Genomic DNA, 23,272 nt, shown 5'->3' with positions numbered 1-23,272 from the left:
CTTTCTAGACCGCGGCCGTTCTCATCGTCAGATAGCTCCTCAATTGTAATCACGTAGGCTGAGTGGACCTCGAACCAGCCCTCCGTATCAGGTAAAACTTCTTAACCTCGCCGGGAATCGAACCCGGGGCTTCCGGGAGAGAGGCAGGCACGCTACGCCTACACCGTGGGGCCGGATAATAATATAACAAACAATAATTACATAAATAGCGAGACATATGAGAAAAGTTCTTTTTACCAAATTGGCAATCATTGACAAAAAGCGAGCCACTTTTAGCGCATTGTTATTGGCAAGCTTCAAGTTCTGCTTGGAACACGGATATGGACAAAGAGGGCACTGACATGTGACTGTTGCTCCTTCTCGCAGTCACACCAGCTATCGTCAATGAAATCTATCCCACTGCCTGAGTGACGATATAGATCTGCCGACTCCAGTTCGTAGGCGATTGATTGACATCCATACATCCCAGTCCTCGTTATGACAAGACGGAAGTTTGTTTGCTCGGCTCCATTCAGTCTTCAGGCTTCGATATCTACAGGAAAGGCCTAGCTTTATCTAGAGATTTTTTGCAAGGGCTTTCATATTTGGAAGAAATTTTTCCTATGTTTTAGCCTGGACAGAGGCAACTGATAGCAATACAGAAGGTTAGCTTGGATGTTCTGAGCGTTAAGTCGTTCGCGGTCAGCTTCAACCTCACGACGAACACTCGGAAGTGCAGTTCCAACAAGATACTAAAAATAATTCACAGCACTTGGTTTTGGACACCTTGTGATCAACTGGCAAGCGCAATGCAGAACTGGGTCCACAGTTCTGGCGTGAAATGATGCATACTCCACCGGGCAGGCATACTCCGCAGCAGAATAACAGATTTTTGAGAGTGTGTGGCTTTGTGTCCCTGTTTCCTTAAAATGTTGTTTCTAGAACTGACCTTCTGTTTGATTTTTTGGCAGTACGTTCTGATGGTTAGGGCACTGTCCTGCATGACTCGTAGGTATATTGGAGTGAACAATGCTTGGAACAATGTCATTCAAAGAAAGGTTTAAGTTCCTTGTTGCCTGTCCCTAAGGGGAAAGACATACAGCTGTGTTTTCATTGAATTAAGATGCAAACACTTACGGACTATGCTGGTGTACATTTCACCCTGTGAGTGGGGGCAGTAGAGGAACACCCACAGTATCTCTTGCCTGTCGTAAGAGGCGACTAAAAGGGGCCCTTAGCTGAGTTCTGGCCTTCCAGTTACTTGTCCCAGGCTCCTCACTTGCATCTATTCCGTCCGACCTCTCTCGGTCAACTCTTGTTCTTTTCCGACCCCGACGGTATTAGGTTTGCGAATTCTACGGAGTCTTTCATTTTCACGCCTTTTGAGGCCATTGTCTGGCTTTGGCCAATATCTTCATTTTTCCAAGTGTCGGATCCCTTCCATTTTCTCTCTGATTGCTGCTATATAGAGGATGGTTGCCTAGGTGTACTTCTTCTTAAAACAATAATCAACAGCAACACCTGGTGTATATTTCTTTGTGATTCATCAAACATTACATGGTCAAGATGTGTAGAACTAAAAGCTTGTATTTAATTGTAGTTATTGCTAGTGAAATTGTACTAGCCTTTATCTCGGTCAAATTATAAATAGGAAAACATGTTTTCTATTATATAGACCCTTGGGTTACATCACTATCAACCTCGTGATTTGTTCGCTTATTTCAGAGTTACGGTTCAGTGTGTCTTATCAAGCATACATTTTCAGAAATGGTTGCGTAATATTTCATTCATAATGTTTTACCCATTTGGGTACATTTATATTCATAAAGAGCGAAATGAGATGGTATTACGAATCCTGTATGAGATCAGAGAACTCCATATCCATAAATGGTCGTGGAAGCCTTTCTGAATAAAAAATGTAATTCTGTGTAACAAAATGTAATGTAGCGAGAGGTCCTCTACCATTTAGCAAGAGGATTATGATATAATGGACAGGGTTTTTGGGAATATTTAGTGATTATCGAGAAGATGACATATTTAGAATTTGCTTTACGTCGCACCGACACACACAGATCTTATGGCGACAATGGGATAGGAAAAGCCTAGAAGTGGGAAGGAAGCAGCCTTGGCCTTAAGTTTATTGGACGCCTAATAAAGCAGACCGACTAAAACATTCATATATTTAGCCTGATATTTCATAACATGTCGTTTGGTCTATACTGAGTTACTGTATGACTGGCTCATCTTTGATTATTTGAGTTAGTATGATTGCCAGATAAGCTGTCTTGGTTCAGCCAATATTTCATTAGGTACATAGTGACGAACTTGAGGAAGAGGGAGGTCGTCATCTTGATTTGTCCGGAGGCTCGGAATGTATGTTGGTGGTCTTCAGCGTTACCAACCTCCGAAACTTGAAAACCCGTACAGAAATTCAAACTAAACCGTTTTCTTTATCTTAAAATCGTACAGAGTCTACTAATATTCACCAAAATACAACTAAAATTCAATAGAAATTTTGCAATAATATCAGGTAGCAATAATATCAAATAAGAATAATTAACTGTAACGTATTACTAGAAGTAAGAAAATGAAACATAACTTTGCCCTTTCTTCACATGTTGGATCAGGACGCAGCCACTTCCTATAGGCCTACTGTCTATACTCTCCCACGACTGTGTGTACTTCTGTTTCCTTCTGGGTGATTTAACAGAAAGTTTTACTTTTTTGGATGTCGAAGGACCTGCTTTATTTGTGGAATGAGAAATTAAGATTCAACGCAATTTAACATTCAAAATAAACGCCAAAGAATATAATATATACTTAATTAACACATAGTAAGCTAACCAACAAGAAACTGAAGAACTGCACTGTCACGCAAAAAAAACTGTAAGTACATCACAATATTATTTATAAGTTTGACGAAATCACGTTATCCTTACATGTTGCACTGTTACATGTTTGGTGTTTCACTACACTTCACACTGGTTAAGAAACGATGTCTGTCTGTGTCTGTTAGGTCATCAGCCCAGAGGCTGGTTGGATCCTCAAATAGCACCACCAAAGGTTATGCGGTTATAAGGAAACCCCCAAAACCAATGACAGCACCAAAATGAGGCGTACTAGGCAAGATGAGGAGTGAGGTAGTTTGCCATTGCTTTCCTCAGAAAGTACTATTGCAGCACGACTGACCCTGTGAGCATCACCTTTCATAACACTCAGATGCACTAGTCGTGCTCTGAATGTCATTACTCAGCACTAACCATACCCCAGCAGCTTCCATATTGTCACAGCCGTGGATGTTGACTGGGACTTCGGTGGAAGCTACACTTTACTCTGGCCTGTCCCAACGATTACCCTTTATAATTTAGACTTGGTTGAAAATTTGCACTGACAGATTTAATTTTCATTAAGAAAGAATTTTTGAAACGTTCCCCTCAAGTCAGCTATCTGAGGCTATTACACGATCAAAAATGTCTGCCATTACCTTGAGCTGGTAGGCCTTCCAGAGATGGGCAACTATGGAGTTGATAAAGTTTGAAGTAGGGTAATCCCCGCCGCAGAATGGTTAATCTGAAACCAGCTCAAAGGTGAATCACAACATTCAAAAATTGGGAGTCCCTTGGAGAAATGGAGGCGACGTCATACATGTACAGGAAATGAGGAATGTTCAAACAGGAGAAAAAATAATTTTGCATACAAAATCTGAACATCTCTATATTAAAAAATGTTCATTTAAAAATTTCTCAGAGCCTTATAAACGCGTACAGTTTGACATTCGAACCGCACACCGTACATAGAGGGTTGAAAACCGTAAATGTACGATTCAAACCGTACGGTTGGCACCGCTGATGGCCTTGATGTAACGTACCTGGACAACTATTGGAGTCTAGAGTTGATTTTGACCCTGGCTCAGTCCGGTGGTATTTGAAGGTTTTCAAATACGTTAGCCTTGTGTTGGTAGATTTACTGGCACGTAAACGAACTCCTGCGGGACATAATTCCGGCACCTCGGCGTCTCTGTAAACCGAAAAAGTAGTTAGTGGGACGTAAAGCCAATAGCTGTACTATAGTTGCATTCACTTTCTTGTACTAGCCTCTCTTTTTCATCATTCCTCTCATACCTCTCTTGGTCAGCTTATATTCTCCCCCAAACCCAAAGCCTAGGGAGTATTTATTTTGCCTGCTGATCATATTCGTTTCCCTCCCTTCTGCGATAAACTCAGTTTTATGTTGTCGGGGTTGATCTCTGCCTTACCTCCCTCTGTGGATCATAGGTAGAGTGTCGGACACCGGGTCCAAAGATCGCGAGTTCGAACTTGGCGAAGGTAGGCCAATTTTTGACGGGTGAAATAAAGTCCATTCAGCTCCGCCATGTCGTACGATTGTGGCGTGACATCGTTTGGTGTTTAATCTACAAAATTAATTAAAATTCAGTAATAGATCACCCAACAGAGTCCCAGGTTCCCTGTCATCTGGTAGAGTAAAAGGGAACATAGAAATTCACACTCAGGGAACTTAAATGGCGTCAAATTAAAATCTCTGCGACCCGATAGTTCTCTCCTCCTTCAGACGTGTGGCCTCCGGAGAGGCCTGGTGCAGGTCTTCTAGTTGACTCCCTACAGGCGACCTGCGCGTCTGTGAGGATAGGGCCCTACCTAAGATGATTTCTAATGTTGAAGCTGGCAAAGTTAAAATCTCCAATCCGGCCGGAAATCAAACCTGGGACCACATAGGGCAAAGGCCAGCATGCGAACCATTTAGACATGGAGCTGCAAACTCCTGTCCTAGTCTCGAGGTAGTGCAGCTCTTTTCACCCCCCCCTCCCCGCCCCAACCAGCGGAGGTGGATTGCATGTACCATTTTTACGACATACTAGCCCTCCTATCATGCTTAAATTCTGGCAGTACCGGGAATCGAACCCGGTCCTTCGAGTACGATAGCTAATAGCACTAATCGTTACGCTACAGATGTGAACACCCGGCAGCTGAGACCATATTTTAGTAGTAGTAGTAGTAGTAGTAGTAGCTGTAGTGTGCCTCTTACCCGGAGGCCCCGGGTTCGATTCCCGGGCAGGTCAGGGATTTTTACCTGGGCCTGAGGGCTGGTTCGAGGTTCCTCAGCCTACTAAGGAGCTACCTGACGGTGAGATGGCGGCTCCGGTCTAAACAGCCAAAAATAACGGCCGAGTGGATTCGTCGTGCTGACCGCACGACACCTCGTAATCCGCAGGCCTTCGGGCTGAGCAGCGGTCGCTTAGTACGCCAAGGCACTTCATGGGCTGCAGTGCCATGGGGTTTGGGGTAATAGTAGTAGTAGTAGCAGCAGCGAATTATCCCAATATTGGAAGACGTTAAGCAAATAACTCAATCAATTCTTCTGTGGGCTCCTTCTTGTTGTTCCAGTAAGCTTTCATTCATTTCGAGAAGACTTGTTTACGTTCTACCGACCACTTTGGTCTGTCCGATTTTGGTGTGGTTGCTCTGATGTAGCTTCCCAATTATTTACTTTGTGTCTATAGATGTCTCTTTTTAGAACGTCTGTTGAACTTACAGTGTGTTTGCGTTTTGAGGTACTTTCGAAGTCGTTAAACCAGGGTGTTGAATTATTATTATTATTATTATTATTATTATTATTATTATTATTATTATTATTATTATTATTATTATTATTATTATTATTACGGATTTATCCGTGGAAGGCAGAGGTGAAAGAAGGTGCGGGCTGGAATGGGTCTAAGTAAAAAGCTGAAAGATGAATTAAAATTTCAACAAAGGTTATGTTTTCAAAACAGCCAAACTTAACAGATTTGATATAGACTTTGAACATACAACAAATAACAAAAGGTTAACAAATCAGGTACAAGACCAGGAGATCCAAGATATAGAGATATTTTAACGATCTGGGCTTCGAGCCCCACCTTTTACAATTCCTGAGCTCTCAGCTCACAACCACATATTACCAAAGGGCAGAAATCCCCTTATTGTATGGAGCACTTGCTCCCACCTTTTACCCTCAAGCCTCCCAGAGGCACTTTTCAAACACAAGAAAGAGCTGAGCCGCTCTCAATTTTTCAAGCCTATAAAAGGCAATACCAGACTATTACACTAAATTGCCATCAAGGCACCGCTTACATCAAATGAAACGGGGGTAGCTCGTACCCAACCTACTGGGCTTTAGTAGAAAAGAACAGATTAATTAAATGGCCCAAAATACCAAGATGAATGGAGGCGTTGCTTGCACTCCTACATGAAACCTTATAAAACCTAAGGGGCACTAGGCCGATTACACAGGGGCTATTCCCACACTAGGGAGGTGACTCGTATAAGAAAATTTTAATACAGTAAGAGTAGAAAATCGGTTATGAAAACGTAGTCACCTCAAATCAAAATGAAGGGGAGCTCGAGAAGGTAAAGCACTCTATATCCCCGATTTACAGTTAAAGTAATAAGAAAATTTTACATAAGCCGGCACTAAGTTACATTTTTAGACAGGTAGGTTACATTGAAAAGGTTTCGGACCTTCCCCGAGGGTTAAACTGCTGAGCTAGCAAGAAATAAAGATGTTAAAAGGCCATTACCTTGTAGAAGAGCTGCTGCCCGAAGGAAGAGGCGCTACCCGCCCCCTGCTATACTTCCATACACTAAGCTAGATGTTGTTGAAGTGGCCGAGAGCCAGGAAAATCAGCAGTTTTTATACTCTCGGGGAAGATTCGAGACCTTTCATGAATAATTAAGACACACCCACAGTCGTTTATTGGGTAGCTTACAGTTACACATCAAAATTGGAGAAGAGAGACACAATTGGCTGAAAATTAATGACAGAAATTATTGATTGGCTAACTTCAAAACTGGCGGAAAGAAAAGATTTATACTGCCAACCCACAAGTGAAAGAACGAAATTTAGTAAGGAACAAACTTATGACTAAAAAATTTCTTCAAATAAGGTTCTACCACTTCGCACCAGGGTGCATGGTCATAGTTTTTGTAGAGACATCTATTAGAGAATGTCCACACTTCTTGATAATTAGTAAACAAAAGCAGTTCGAAATTAACACAGTGATATCTTCTGAGAAACTGTTGAGATAATTCAGTTTTAAAGTTCAGAGTTTCTACTGTAGGGGAGTACTTTAAGGCGGAAAATTCAAAAGTGCGGCGTAGAGGTGTACCAACCGGTACAATTATTATTATTATTATTATTATTATTATTATTATTATTATTATTATTATTATTATTATTATTATTATTATTATTATTATTATTACGTAACTTTTCGAAAAAACAAGTACAGTAAACGTTCGTCTATTAGAAATGTAATTGTTTACGCTCCACTAAATACTGCTCGTATCCTGGAAATCCCCTAGGAATACAAGCAAACGGAGTTAATCCAACGCTTCTAGATCGATGTTAATCAAGCTGCAATAGGATGCCTAATGCAGTACCTTCGGTTATGTATATAATAGGAGCGTCTAATTGACTCTACACACCAGACTCGCTTCCATACCATACAATCCAAACACCCTCTGTTTGATGTCCTCCTTCCCCAGCAATGTAATTCTGGGCTGTAAGAGGGCGCCGGGTGTATTCTTTTGTTAAACAAAACAGTAGCATCTGTACTGGAATCACACAGGCTAATTGGATCAATTCTGAAATCACTCGCCGCCGAGAAAGTTGGATGCGCAATTCCAGCCACTTTGCTGTAAGCTTGTATTCGGGAGACGGTGGGTTCGAACACCACTACCACCACCACCACCTAAAGATGGTTTCCTGAGTTTCACATTTTCACACCAGGCAAACGGGGGGCTGTACGTTAATTACGGCTATGACGTCGATGGATGAAAAGTGGGTCTTGGCCTCATTAAGTGGCCATGGCTGGTCGGTGGTCCGAAAGCTCTGCACTCCGACCGGCCAACTGTGCAGAGGAGGAATGGTCACGGCTCTACTGTGCTTCTACGCCTCTGTATTCGGGAGATGGGAGGAGCCTGGTCCCCACCGTTGGCTGTTCTAAGAATGATTTTCCGTGGTTTTCCATTTTCCTACACTAAGGCGAATGCCGGGACAGTTCCTAGTATAGGACACGGTCGCCAACCCTCTCAACTTCTCCGCACATCTCCTTCCCCGATACAAATCTCCTGGCCTGAGAGACGGCATCAACGTCTAGGAGGCCCGCCTTCCCCTTCAGTGGAAGAGTGAAAACATTAAGTAGTAGTAGTAGTAAGGCTATGGCCGCTTTCTTCCCAGTACTACCCCTTTTCCTCACCTATCGTTGCCAAAAATCTTTTCGACTTATTTCGACCATAAAACACTGGCAAGCAAAACAGAAACGAAGCCTTTCATGATGGAAGAAGTTGCGCCATTCAGAGAAACCAGGTTCATATGGTCGTGGCGATCATTCTTTGGCGGGGAAGTAAAACGGGACATTACTTCCTTCAACTTATCCGAAATGTCATCCTGTTCTAAAGAAACTTGGAGGATGCCGTGGTTTCCAGAGAAATCCCAAACTGAAAACAGGCAAAAAGAGAAGAGAAAAGCACACCGAAGAGGAACTTGGGAGTGATGAGTAACGGTGAAGGATTATAGAAGAAAACTGTTCTATGACATGATCCAAAGCTGATAGAACCAAAATAAATAAATTAAATAAATAAATAAATAAATAAATAAATAAATTGATGATAATTAATTTATTGATTTTACACCTTGCTAACTACTTCTACTGTTTTCGGTGGCGTTCAGGTGATGGAAATCTTATCCCACGAGAATTCTTTTACGTATCGATAAATCTAGTGATATGAGGCTGGCGTATTTGTGCATCTACAGATACATAAAGCATATCTGAGAACCAACCCGCCAACTAGAGCAAATGAGTGACTTAGCCCGGCACTCAGAATGTATTCTATTCTCTCACGGACATGATGTTCACATATTTAAGATTATTAAATGCCAACCTATTGCCCTTGGATTTGACTGTATAAATTTGAGTTGGCTCTTCACACATAAAACTGTGTTAAATCCACATTGCTGCCACATCAACAAAATTGGGAAAAGGCCAGCAAGGAGAGACGGAATCAAGACCTATAGACCGAGCAACTGCCTGCATGGTTTGCGTCACGTAACTATCATCTTACTGACCACTGTCAGCAGTCCTGAAGATGGTTTTCCGTGGTTTTCCATTTTTACATCAGCCAAATGTAGGTGCTGCGCCTTAATTAAGGTGATAGCCGCTTCCTTTCCACTCTTAGCCCACCGTCGCCATAAGACCTATCTGTGTGGATGCGACGTAAACAGACTTATAAAAAAAGGATAGTCATGACTAAGCATGTATTAGATTTGACGTATTAACTCTGTAAATTCTTCCTTTTACAATCGAGTATAATGAAGTTTTCTCTTTCCTTTGTTGCAGTTTCGCAGAGAAAGATGAACATTCTGTACTAAATATCATTAATGCTGGATACAACAGGGTAAGTTCATTTTATTTTCTTCCTCGTTATTTATCGTATCCTCTTAAGTAAACAATAAGATGTGCTATTGTGTATTTATAGAAATTAATAATGAAGAACGGGTGACGGAGCATTTGGCTGTTTTCGAGTGAAATGTTGCAAACGAAATTGCGTTTAAGCGATCTGTCACTGTTCTTTGTATTCTGTGATTCTGTAGTTTATTATAAGATGAAAGGCAGTGCTTCACAAGAGAGAAATCTTTTATTTACGTGGATACATTACTGAAGTTTGTATTTCCTTTAATTTCAGTCCTATTGGCATGGACGTATTTTTTCGATTATATTTGCAGAACACTGATTAAGAGCAAGTTGTAATTTTCCCGAAATAGAAGAATTACATCTGAAATTACGGTATATAAAATTGGTCCATTTTAGAAAAGCCCCAGGGGCAGAAATTATAGCTTTACTGTTTTTTAAAATGTAGTTACATAAGTTTGAGAAGTGAAAGAAAGACATTATATCAGATCTAGTTTTAGTCCAATCCTTAGAATTTAACACTTTTAAAATTAATATTGCATCGTTATAAGTCGATATATTTTGTACTTTAATGTAAAGTATTTCTAAAAGTAACCATATATTGTTAAAATTGTTACTACGAATTATGAATGCTATGTGAGTAAAGAAGTGTGCAGAAATTGAAGTCAATCAAATGTATTAATTTTTTATTATTTTTATATTTTATTAGCTTCCTGAAAATTATCAAGGCTGCCACAGGGATAAAGCATAACAAAGACACAAAATATGTTTATACAATTGCTGATACAATATTGGAAAATAGTAGAAGAGATTAACGACTATAACACATTATTATGTAGGATATAAAAAGAGTGTCGCGTAATAATCACCTTGAGTTCTCAAAATAGTTCTCGAGTAATTACTCTGAAACAACGCTTTGTATTAACATTAATTTTCGATTCACAATGAAAATCACTGAGATTAGCTGTCTCATCTAATCATTACTCGATATCTAAACCAACATTTTAACTTCCTTTGCTTGTTCTGTCCTTACGAAAAGGCATTCACCAGGGATATCTCTTCAGTTGTATGCTTAATCTTATTATGACACCGAAAACCTTTAAATTCACAAGTATTATTTAACCGTATCCAGTGGCGGCTCGTGAAAAAATCGTCCTACGTGCTACAAAAAACCCTAAATACGCTATATTCAATCTGCATATTGCCATGATGAACAACTCACTTCAAACTTCTTAATAATAATAATAATAATAATAATTGTTACGGAGTTTTCCGTGGTAGTTAGAGGTGAAAGAAGGTGCGGGGGGGGTGAACAGGTCTCAGGCTACGAAATTAAAGTGAATTTAAAATTTAACAAGGTTATATTTTCTTAGCAAAAAACAAGAAATAACAATAATGGCAGGTACAGAGTAGCAAAACCACTAATCGAGAATGTACAATTACAGAATTTGGGGCTCCGAGAGCCAGACACACAATTCTTGAGCAATTAGCCCAACTTTACGATATACAGAATTCAACAAAGGGGCAGAAGACCCCAATAAAGCCCAGGAGCACTTGCTCCCAATTACATCATAAAGCCTCCTCGAGGCGCGCAGAAACAAACTTCAAAAGAGCGATCTGCTCTCAAAGGTTAAGCCTATCAAAGGCCACACCAAACTCCCCCTTCAAGTTGTCCTCTAAGGACATAAACACAGGGGTAAAGATACCCAACGTACTGAGGCCTATTAAGTGAGAAAATTTAATTACCTGGCCTCTAAAATACCAATTTGAGAGGAGGCGTACTTGCGCTCCTAATACACTTTGTTTAAAACCTACTTGGCACTAGGCCGTTAATGCAAGGGCTAATCCCATACTAAAGAGGTGACTTTAGAAGGAAACAATTTACATTACGTTAAGGAAGAAACGGTTGTGAAAATAAGTTCACCTCAATGCAGTATGAGAGGGAGCTCGAGAGGGTTAAGCACTCTCTATCCAAAATTTTTAGTTTAAAAAGATAGAATGAAACTAAGTGTCTTTACATTTTAGGGAAAGTTACATGGAGGAAAAGCTTCGGACCCGCCCCGAGAGTTAAACTGCTGAGCTAGCAAGAAAAGAAGTTATTATACGGCCATTACCTTGTTGTTGAACTGCTGTCCGAAGAAAGAGGCACTTCCCGCCCCCTGCTATGTACTTTACACACTGAAAGATGGTACAGAAGTGGCGCAGAGACCCTAAAATCAGCAGTTTATATACTCTCGCGGAAAGTTCGAGGCGTTTGAGGAAAGAAAACACCCGCCCACAATCATTTATTGGTTAGGGTTAAGCAGCATATCCAATTTGAAGAAGAAACCCCTTATTGGTCGTAAATTAATTAAGGAAATTCGGGATTGGCTAAATTCAAAACAAGGGGAAAGAAAGGGGAATACAGCCAACTTAAACAATACCAGAAAGAAATTTAACAAGAAACAAACTTTTGAAATAAAAATTTCTCCAAAAAAAACAGTTCTTTCACCTTGCACTAGGGTGCACTATAGTAGTTCTTCAGTAGTGTCCTCTAGAAGAGAAAGTTCACACTTCTTATTACACGCAAAACAAAAATACGTCGAAAACGACCCAGTTCAGAAACTTCAAAATTTCCAAATAGTGACATCTTCTGGGTAACTTGAAAATTAACACATAAGACAAAGTTCAGACTTATTCCAGTAGGAGAGTTTCAGCTGGCGCAAGGTTTGAATTAGCGGCGTGGAGGTGTACCGCCCGGTACAATAATAATAATAATAAGAATAATTTCTCACAATTTATAACACAGAACAAAGAAAAACATTAATTTGGAAGCAGATGAATACTTCGACAACTGTCTACGAGATAAATTCTTATTTCGAGAAAGATTGTTTTTACTCACCTAATGGCGAAATACTAAGTCCATACGGCGATCTTTCTTTCTGCAAAACTTGTCGATCACCTTTTGGTTAAAGTTCTTTATTTCCGAGATGAGCATTTTCTCGATTGATAGCATCGCTAATGCATTCAACCGTTCCTGACACATAGTATTTCGTTGGAATGTTTTAATCCTTTTAAGACTCGAAAAGCATCTTTCCGGTTCGGAAGTAGTCATTGGAATCGTAATCAAAATCCTGAGCAATTCTGTTATCTGGGCGAAGGTATCCTGCAGTTTGTTCTTCAGGATCAGTTGAAGTAAAGGAACTGCACCGTCAGTTTCTCTGAAATCAGTTCTTTCATACAGAACGCTGAGCTCATTCATTAGTCTATTCTTGTCTGGGAGTCTGTATACGTCACACACAGTATTCACTGCTTTTACAGGGAACTGTTTTGAATATTCGCTAAAATTCATCGAATCTAATAAATTTGGAACCTCTAAATAAGAAAGAGACTCAAATCTACGATCTAACTCTTCAGTGATTCGATCACAAACATCCTTAGCATCAGCCGTCCTGTAGGATTCCGTTCTGCGTTTTTTGCTTTGTGGCATTTCTGAAGAAACTTCATTTGCTATTTTATCGACAGAATCCCTGACTAAAGCAACAGTCTTCTTAAAAATGCCAACAGCTTTTCCTATTTTTATTGCATCTGTCGATCTTGCTTGTAGCTGGGAGTACAAAATATTCACATGAGGCATAATTCCGTGAAAGAAGGACAGCCAAAATAAGAACTCTTCGTCCTACAAATTGTGCCTGAGTCCACGTGCTTCTTGAACTGTCCTTACAGATTTCGACTGTTCCAGGTCCAGAAAGCATTGCAACAAAGCATCTTTGTTTTCATGCACGACATTGACGGTTCTAGACTTGAAGTTCCACCTTGTTGATGAACATCCTGGAATTCTTCGTGCTACCTCTCCACAGCTGCCAGACGTTGAGGAGATCTGGAAAAAAATGCAGAAAATGCAGATAGGCTGCAGAAAAATACGCGCGCAGCTTGATTTTGAAAGGCCGCGTGTTCTAATACGAGGTTGAGCTGGTGGGCGTAGCAGTGAATGTAATTGGCTAGGGGATAGTGAGCTTTGATTTTCTTTTGTACTCCACCTCTTTCACCACTCATCACAGATTCTCCATCGTAAGTTTGGGCGATAATTTTATCTGGATTAACCTGAAAAATGCTATTGACCTGCTGCAGTATGCACTCAGATATTGCATCTGCAGTTTGGCCGTCTGGATTAAAGAATCCCCAAAATCTTTCAAGTGGTTGTCCATTTAATAGGTATCTGAACACAATTGCTAACTGTAGCTCTTCAGAAACGTCAGTAGTTTCATCTGCCATAATAGCAGTGTACTTAGAGTTATGTATTTCCTCCAGTATCTTTTCACGGCAGACTTCCAGCGTACAGTCTAGCAATTCATTTTTGATGTGCCCTTAAATACGTTATTGGATTCCATGTGTTCCTTAACGGCACTGTCTACACTGCTCATGAAATCAACTAATCCCAAGAACACTCCTGGATTTTCAGATACGGAAGTCTCATCATGACCACGTAAAGCTAGTTCGAATGCCCCACAAAATTTTATACAGTCAATGATTTTAGACAAAATATACCTATTCTTCTCTATTTCTGCATTATGTCTCTGCAAATTGTCGTGATATGCCCTACTAAGTTGTGTTGCAATATTCACATTTCCTAGAGCACTTAGGTCCACTACATTATTGATGTGTTTTCTGTTCGACGAATGCTTCTTCATATACTCGTTCAAATGCCCCAGATCCTTCACACCTTTCGTACTCCAGATATCATTATTTCCAAATAAGACGCAAGGAAAACCAAACAAAGCATTTCTTATATCACAGCCACATATCCAACTGTTGTCGTAAACTTTACAGTTGAAATGCCTGATATAACTGGAATTTCGCCCTCTCGAAGCCTTCTGAGTTAAATTTAGGACTGGAGTGGCACGACCTATTCTTTTTATGTTCACTTTTTCTTCTAATGTTCTCCTAGAAAATGGTTCTTTCATCAAACTGTCCACACTATTCATGCTGTATACTCACTTCCCAAATAGGATGATGGAAATATAAATATTCACTAAGAACACTAATTTAATTTCACTTGATATATACTGTAGAGGATAAATAATTGGATAAATCTCCGTATGAACTTTAGCACTAACGCAGTGATAGAAAAACACGCACCAACAATATGATCGCGAGATCAAACACCGCACAAAGCAACTGAAAGTGCTGCCAACAGAATCATTGAGACCTCTTCTATTACCAGCATAAATACATTCTAATGCGGGATAACATTTAGGGTCAGTCCAAGATTCTTTGACTCACGAACGAATTCCTTATTTTTGACACAAAAGGAAGATGGATATTTTAATAAGCATTGGTTGGTTACCTTAATAACAACATTATGTTTGTGATAGATTGCCCCCAGTTACGCTTTACCTTTTGAGCCCAGACGATGCTACTCTCTGATGGCAGAATCGCTTATCACGTTCAACATCACGGTAGCAAGAGGCATGGAGGATTTCTACCCACTTGCGGGAGAAAAAGTAACAATAGACGGGATCATAGAAAGTTGATCCCGGTTGACGGTATACTCACCGGCTACGGGGAGTGTTTCAAACTTGGCTGCGCCTGCGTATTGCTTCTTTCAAGCTACACGCCCGAGCTCATTTCTCGTGAGCACGAGCCAGGTTCCGCGGGAGAACGGCGCTAGTTGTTCGACAGATCTCGCCCTAATTTTCACAAAGCACAAATTCGTACTGTACTCAAAACAAAGAAAAGGCACCAGAATAATTGTACTGAATATAATTAATTCCTTACACTTCCAAGCTACGTGCTGGAGCCCGGTAGCACGTATTGACCGGCCGCCACTGACCGTATCCTTGGGACCTTTAAACATGTCCGCAGATGAAAGGGAAGATATCACAATGCACCGTGACGGACTTTGGATGCCTTCGATTTCCACTCCTCCAAGGGCCTTCCTGGCGTTTACGGAGGTGGTTTTGCTTGAGGTGTGTACTCCACGGTTTAAAATATCCATTGACGTTAAAAATCTTATTTTCAATTTTTCGGCCATTTGAGCAAATATTTTACTAAGAAAAACGAATTCAGATGTTCGGCCTGCAAAATAATTAAATCTGTGTGATGAAGTTGATGAATAATTTGTTAAGAAACTGGGTCTAGAAACAGATTCCTCACGTTACCTAATAATTAAATTTTATTATATTTTTCAAGCGGTTCTGTTGAAACCTGCCCAATTCCTAAACAAACTAATATTAATGTCTTTGGTCCCCATGCATTTTAAAAGACAACTTCATTCTTTACATTATTAGTTATTTCTTTTGCTATTTCTTGTATGTCGCGCCAGCACACACATATCTTATGGTGACGATGTGGTAGGAAAGGGCTAGGATTTGCAAGGAACTGTGGCGTTACTGAAGTACAGCCTTAGCACTTAACTGGTATGAACATGAAGAACCACGGAAAACCATCTTCACGGCTATCTTCCGAATGCAAGCTGACAGCTACGTGACGCAAACCGCGTAGCCATCTCGCTCGGTACATTGGTAGTATTATCATAACTAATATGGGTGTCCAGAATGCAATACGTCGTGGAATGCCACAACGTCAAAGCTATCAATGCTTCTTCTTTTTCGTATGAGGAATGTGTTCTCAAAGTTTGGCCGTACGTTGCTAGAACACCGTGTATACAACTTGAGAAATAGCCATCGACGCAGCCAAGAAAACTTCACAGACTTTACGAGAAGTAACACATCGAGGGATTTTCCGATGGGATAACAGCAATTTAATGCCGAAGGGAGCATTATCATAACTTATCGTCTTTTAAGTTTGAACTCATGTCCTCTCTCTTTGTTGCAACGTTCGTAACAGCTGAAAGAGCGCGATAGCTAGAGGCTGAAGTGAGAGCATCGTATAATCTACAGTAAAGTTAGTAACGCCTTATCGTATATGCAACTCGCTGAGCATATCTGCTTGAATAGTTGCCTACGCAGGGAGACTACGGCGCTGTCTGAGTCGCGTAGAACAAAAGTAATCTCTCCATGAACTGGAATTATTTTCAAGTTTACAGCAATTTGGTAAATTATATCCAAGGTATATTTTGGCCATAGAACTCAGAACGAGAATTTCGTGCAGTAGATATGTGGTTGTGTATTTTAACTAATTCCCTGAAGTCTAACGTTACCTTAGTTTCAGTATATTTTTACTTCTACATGTTGAAAGATAAGTTTCCATTGTAAGGTATCGTGAGAAAATACGTAACTTAGTCAAAAATGTATTATACATTGAAAAAATGTGTATTTATTTGTATAAGGTGAATGTGAAATGCACCCACAAATTTTCAGAGGTTGCCCAGGAATATTGGCGAGTATTTTGATACAAGGAAATCATGGTCGCTGGTGACTTATTACTGACTAATTGTCCGACTCGTTGGCTGAACGGTCAGCGTACTGGCCTTCGGTTCAGAGGGTCCCGGGTTCGATTCCCGGCCGGGTAGGGGATTTTAACCTTCATTGGTTAATTCCAATGGTCCGGGGGCTGGGTGTTTGTGCTGTTCACAACATCCCTGCAACTCACATACCACACACAACACTATCCTCCACCACAATAACACGCATTTACCTATACATGGCAGATGCCGCCCACCCTCATCGGAGGGCCTGCCTTACAAGGGCTGCACTCGGCTAGAAATATTTATACGAAATTATTATATACTGACTAATTGATTTTATTTCTCTTTTAATCTCGATTATACTTCCTGCCATGTAATCTTGTACACTAAGAATAAGACCTTTAAAAAATGCTATTTGTTCGGAGCGTTGACCTATAGAGATATTTTCCCCCTACTTTCACCATGTGATATGAACCTGCGTGTAATTGGAACGGAGGAAGTGTAGAGTGTTGAATGTGAGGAAAAGAACGCTAAGGACGACACAATACACCCAGTTCCCAGGCCAGGGATATTAATCATTTACAATTAAAAACCCCTGACCCAGCCGGGAATCGAACCCGGGTCCGCCGGGTGACAGGCGGACGCGTTGCTTCCTACACCGCGGGGCCGGACAGAGTACAACCTTATAGTTCGATTCAGGGTCGCTAACCATACAGTTTCTGGACCCTACTTGCCGATACGACGTCTTACAGATAATGTTACTGTAGCAGGTTTGCACTATCGAGTTACGAATTTTTCTTGACTAGCGAGATTAAACGTACTGCGGCTGCTGTATTATAAAAATCAATATTGTTACATTTGCGGAAATAAGTAAAGCATATTTTCTTTTTCTGTGGGATTGTAAATCTGTTTGGGTAATACCAGATACTTTAAGTAGAATTGTTATATGTTCGAATAATGCATTTAATAACGTAGTTGATGTTAAATGAGGAATGCAGCATTTTATTAATACGGTAAAGAATTTCATTAGGATGTACAAGAAGCAAACAAAATCTGCAAGAACTCTTCCGAAAACGAAAGCAACGTGTACCTCCTCTGAAAAGATAAGTTCAGTTGAAATCGAAGTAAATTTCGTTATCAAACTAACTTAACCTTATCTTGTCCTGAGTTCTGTACGGTTTACAGACATGGCCTTCGTATATTCTTTTTTTTGCTACACGTCGCACGGACACAGATAGGTCTCATGGCGGCGATAGGACAGGAAAGGCCTAGGAGTTGGAAAGAAGTGGCCGTGGCCTTAAGGTACAGCCCCAGAATTATTTGCCTGGTGTGAAAATGGGAAACCACGGAAAACCATCTTCAGCGCTGCCGACTGTGGGATTAGAACACACTATCTCCCAGATGCAAGCTCCCTGACCGCACGGCTAACTTGCCCGGTATATTCTTATTGACTTATGGCATATGTACACTTAATATATTTGCTTGTGTGCATTATTACAGCATGATTACTCTTCAGTCCGACAAGTAATAGCAATTTCAAGAAGAGAGCTGAAGAATGCGGTTATAGTAACGCGTATGTCAAAATAAAGGCAGATATATATATATAACACTGAGTGAGGGTGAGAGAGAGTTTATTTCCCTAATTCCTTATTGGGTTAGAAAACAGATTTAATTATGATTATCTTGATTTCTCATTTACTTAGATAAGGAAACCTCTATTATTTCTTTCTTACATTGAGGTTTTTTTAAATTATGTTTGTTCGGGGTGTCGACCTAAGAGTTTTTTTGCCCCTACATTGAGGTTAGTTTGTTGATGGTTATATCTCGTGATTTCAATATGTAAGTAGTCAACATGGTAGCAGTGATTAGCCATTCAATAAAAAGGCAGTAAGTTAGCGATACTTGCTTTTTAGTGTATATCCTTCGTGGGAGTACTGCACTATGTGCTTGTTTACACGATATTTTTTTCCAGTTAAGGTACTTTTACATATGTTTATTCGGCGCAGTAGGCCTATCATTTAACTATCGGCTCCATACAGAAAAAAATTAACGGATTGTTAATACCAATTAATATCCGAGTACAGGTAATGGTTCAGTGGCATTGTCGAAAGCACCGACCCCGAATAGATTCACGTAAACAATGCATATAAGGCCAATGAAAGTCACTTCCCCCTTAGTTTCTAGATCCCACGACGCACGATCCAAAATCCACTAAACGGCTCTGTAGTGTTTGATAATGTGTTGCTGATGTACAATACTCGTAAGTGTTGTGTGTTAAGACGTACACAAACACCCAGTCTCCGAACCTCTGGTATAAACCTTGTGCGGCTAAAATCCCAGAGCAACTGACATCAAACCTGGGATCCTACGAACCGACGGCCGCTGTGCTGACCACTCAACCATAGAACCTGACACTTCAACCATGACAATACAAAAAATATTTCTAGAGGGGATATGTGAACGATTATTAGTTGAAAATATAATGGGAAATTATTATTCTTATGACTGTAAATTATCAAAGGTGGATTGTGTTTGGTAAGACTCTTTACTGGATTAGCTGTTTAATAAATAGGGACAAGCGCAGTATGAAATAAGTTATTGTTTTCTAAACTATGGCGTCTAGTGCTCTGGTAAGTAGCCGATGTCCACAATTAAATCGACGGTGTTCAGCGCAGCAAAGGATGTAATGATCGTAGGAATCTGAAACTTTGCAGATGTGCTAATTAAGCAATGCGCTCGCAAATTATGCCAAAAAATATATTATTTCCAAGTCTTGCCACCAAGCGAAAATATGGCGCTGTGAGCAGTCAAACCGAGCGAGTTGGTCGTGCGGTTAGAGGCGCGCAGCTGTGAGCTTTCATTCGGTAGATAGTGAGTTCGAATCCCACTGTCAGGAGCCCTGAAGATGCAGATGATTTTCCGTGAATTCCTATTTTCAAACCAGGCTGTACATTAATTTTTTACAACTTTACATCGCACCGACACAGATAGGTTTTACGGTGACGATGGGACCGGAAAGGGCTAGGAGTAGGAAGGAAGCGGCCGTGGTCTTAATTAAGGTACAATCCCAGCATTTGCCTGGTGAGAAAATGGGGAAACCATGGAAAACCATCTTCAGGGCTGTCGACAGTGGGGCTCGAACCCACTGTCTCCCGAATACTGGGTATTGGCCTCTCTTAAGCGACTGCAGCTATCGAGCTCGGTGTGTACATTAATTAAGGCCACGGCCGCTTCCTTCCCACTCCAAGTCCTTTCCTATCCCATCGTCGCCGCAAGACCTATCTGAGTCAGTGCGACGTAAAGCAACTTGTAATGCCGGGCTGAGTGGCTCAGTCGGTTGAGGCGCTGGCTTTCTGTCCCCAGCTTGGAAGGTTCGATCCTGGCTCAGTCCGGTGGTAGTTGAAGGTGCTCAAATACGTCAGCCTTGTGTCGGTAGATTTACTACCACGTAAAAGAACTCCTGCTGGACTAAATTCCGGCCCCTCGGCGCTTCCGAAAACCGAAAAAGTAGTTAGTGGGACGTAAGGGAAATAAAAATTATTATTATTATTATTATTATTATTATTATTATTATTATTATTATTATTATTATTATTATTAGCAACTTGTAAGTAGACAGAACGTGCAATATTCCGTAACTCTGACGTCACTTCCTTGGTGACGCATATTGATTCATTTTTGCTGCGAAAAACCTTCAGTAACAACCGTATCATCTGTAGGCGTTTTCCAGATGCGGGGCTTTCAAATCCTCCGACCTAAATCCGTGTGACTTCTGGTTGTGGGGATATTTGAAAGATCGTATCCGGGACATATTTGGTCTCTGCTTGATATAAAGCCCAGTCGCATGTCACTCTGATTTCACGCGATATGTTGCGGGCAACAGTCGACCATGCCGCGTTACGGATGCAGCATTTTACTGAGTTTGGGAGGCCATATTGAACATTTTGGTAACCGTAAATCTTAATAAACGTGCCAAAACCACCGTGCCTTTTTTTTTGTGCGACCCTACACTGCTTTCAGCGCCATAATTTCGCCTGGTGGCAACACTTGAAACTAATATTATTTTCGCCATAATTGGCGAACGCATTGCTTAGTTAGCATATCTACGAAATTTCAAACTCCTACGATAATTACAGCCTGTGCTGTGCTGCGTTGAACACCGTCAGTTTAATTGTTGGTTGCGAATGGTTCAAGTTTAGATGGCAATGTTTTTTTAAAAAAATATTTCATGTATAATAATATTTTACAAAACATCTTCCGTGAAAATCTCCAGGTCGGCACTGCATTGTGTTTATCACATGTATAGTTTGCAGGGGTGTTGCTACCGGCGTGCTAGCCGGCCAGTGTCTTGGGAAGGTGCGGTGTGCAACTGATGAGCCTCTGCCACACTGGGGCGAAACACTGGTAATATTTGACGACTGAAATTCCTGAACTTTATTAATCTCCATAATGCGTCACATTTTGTAAGGTTTACATTCTTCCCTCCGTTAATATTTTCATTACAAATTACAAATTATAATTTTCTTTATTGGAACTTTTCCTACATTGATAGAGAACCAAATGATGGAAAAAAAATCCACAGCTTGTTTCCAGTCATTCGACCTGGTCAGGAATGGAATGAATGAAGCCCCTATCTAGCGGTGAAGATAGGAATTGTGCCGGGTGTCGAAGCCTGTCGCACTCCTCTGGGGCAATGATTAATGACTGACAGATGAAATGAAATGATATTGTAGAGTGTTGCTGGAATGAAAGATGACAGGGAAAACCGGAGTACCCGGAGAAATACCTGTCCTGCCTCCGCTTTGTCCAGCACGTATCTCAAATGGAGTGACCGGGATTTGAACCACGGTATCCAGCGGTGAGACGCCTGCGCGCTGCTGCCTGAGCCACGGAGGCTATCCGAATGATGGAATCGTGGAATATTTTAATGAATACTGTGTTATATTTTTGCGATTTTTATTAATTTTTGTGCAGGTGATTGATAGTTTTGACACTCAGTCAAGTAACTGTGTGCAACTTTCACAGGAGGAATTTCGCAGTAAAAACATGAAAGGAGACTTAGCGTACAAACAGGCACATTTTGCCAGAGTACCTACTTATGATAGAGAAGTTGGAAACAAAGAAATTACCTCTGCTGAAATTAGTCCAGTACGTCGATGCCTGGCAGAAGAATTTGTTCATACCAGCTAATATAAAGCTACCAAATATAGCGCGATACAAGTATACTCCCATTACATCATGTCATGTGGAGCGATCGTTTTAATTGTATACAACAATATTTACCGACTGAAAATGCAACCTATCATGTCAGAAAATATTGTAAAGCTGCTCGTATCATATTGTAATTCTCATTAAAGGGGCTAATATCTGAACACACTATGAAAGTAGAATAATTAATAAATACTGCAATTACAGTATTCTAATTACTAACTATTGTTTTTAGTTCTGTCACAGTAAATAAAATAGTTATCCCTTGATGTGTTTATTTAAATCCAATTAAAATGTGTATAATAATTATTTTGATTGATTGTATTTCACACTATTTTTATGTATATTTATCATTAATAAATGTTATATTTTGCAAAATTTACTTCATATTGTGCCTGTCTCTATTAATAAACAATATTATTAAAATAAAAGTAACCTACATATTTTATATAATACTATTTAATTGAATTATTGCATATCAATGTGATAACGTCGCTTCTGAAAAAAATCTCTTTGTAATTGCCGCCATATTTAATTTATTCACTGGCTTGTAAATACTACGCGTTAGATTACATATCGGAAACAGTTGCGAATCTTCTTCGATAATTTCCAAACTGTTGCCTGTCAGGTGCGACAATCTCATTTCGATAATACTTCAGTGATAGTTCATCGTGATTGGCTAAATTGACACGAACTGCAAATTGGATTGGTCAGTATTCAGTGCGTGGCTTATGAGGTAAATAATCTTTATTATACTTCTGTGTGCCTCAGAAGAGGACAAATTAGTTTCAAGTTTGAAGGATTCCTTTCTAGAATCTTACTCGGTGAGCGTGAATTAGCATGAAAGAACTGTACTTCTGTAAGAGAGCTCATACGAATATAAAAGTGAGGTGAATACGAAAGTGGGAAAATGGAAATGGATTCAAGATTCAATATGACTTACAGTTGAATGTTAAGAAGGCATGAAAAGGATGACGCGCTCCTTATTGATTTATATATGTGCGTTAAAGGGCAGGCATGGGTGAGACGTATCACATGTCTGAGTTTCACGGAGAAAGACCTAAATGTCGCACTTTCTGTGAGAGCGATGCTTAGGATTTCCTTCACAGGAAATTTTATTAAGTGGTATGGAGAATAGAAGAGTTATTTTAAGGATTTTAAGGTAGCTGGAATGCTCTGTGGTTGATTAGTAAGCGTTAGCGGCCGTCGGTTCATAGGATCCCAGGTTTGATTCTTAGTCGCTATGGAGATCCTAGCTGCATCAGGTT

General features: G+C 40.3%; 1 protein-coding gene across 5 annotated transcripts in view; it reads left to right on the top strand.

Annotated features, from left to right (window-relative positions):
• The window catches only part of LOC136871659 (high affinity cAMP-specific and IBMX-insensitive 3',5'-cyclic phosphodiesterase 8), a 1,461,726-nt gene that overhangs the window by 1,324,881 nt on the left and 113,573 nt on the right, over positions 1-23,272 (top strand). For all 5 annotated transcript variants that reach the window (XM_068227181.1, XM_068227177.1, XM_068227179.1 and 2 more), the window contains one exon: positions 9,377-9,434. In XM_068227181.1, coding sequence (XP_068083282.1) covers positions 9,377-9,434 — 58 coding nt within the window. The remainder of the gene's footprint in view (positions 1-9,376; positions 9,435-23,272) is intronic.

This window comes from Anabrus simplex, chromosome 4 (genome assembly GCF_040414725.1).
Source record: "Anabrus simplex isolate iqAnaSimp1 chromosome 4, ASM4041472v1, whole genome shotgun sequence".
NCBI classification, from domain to species: Eukaryota; Metazoa; Arthropoda; class Insecta; order Orthoptera; family Tettigoniidae; genus Anabrus; species Anabrus simplex.
The sequence above is the reverse complement of the archived record's forward strand: the minus strand, read 5'-3'. Positions and strand labels throughout refer to the sequence as shown.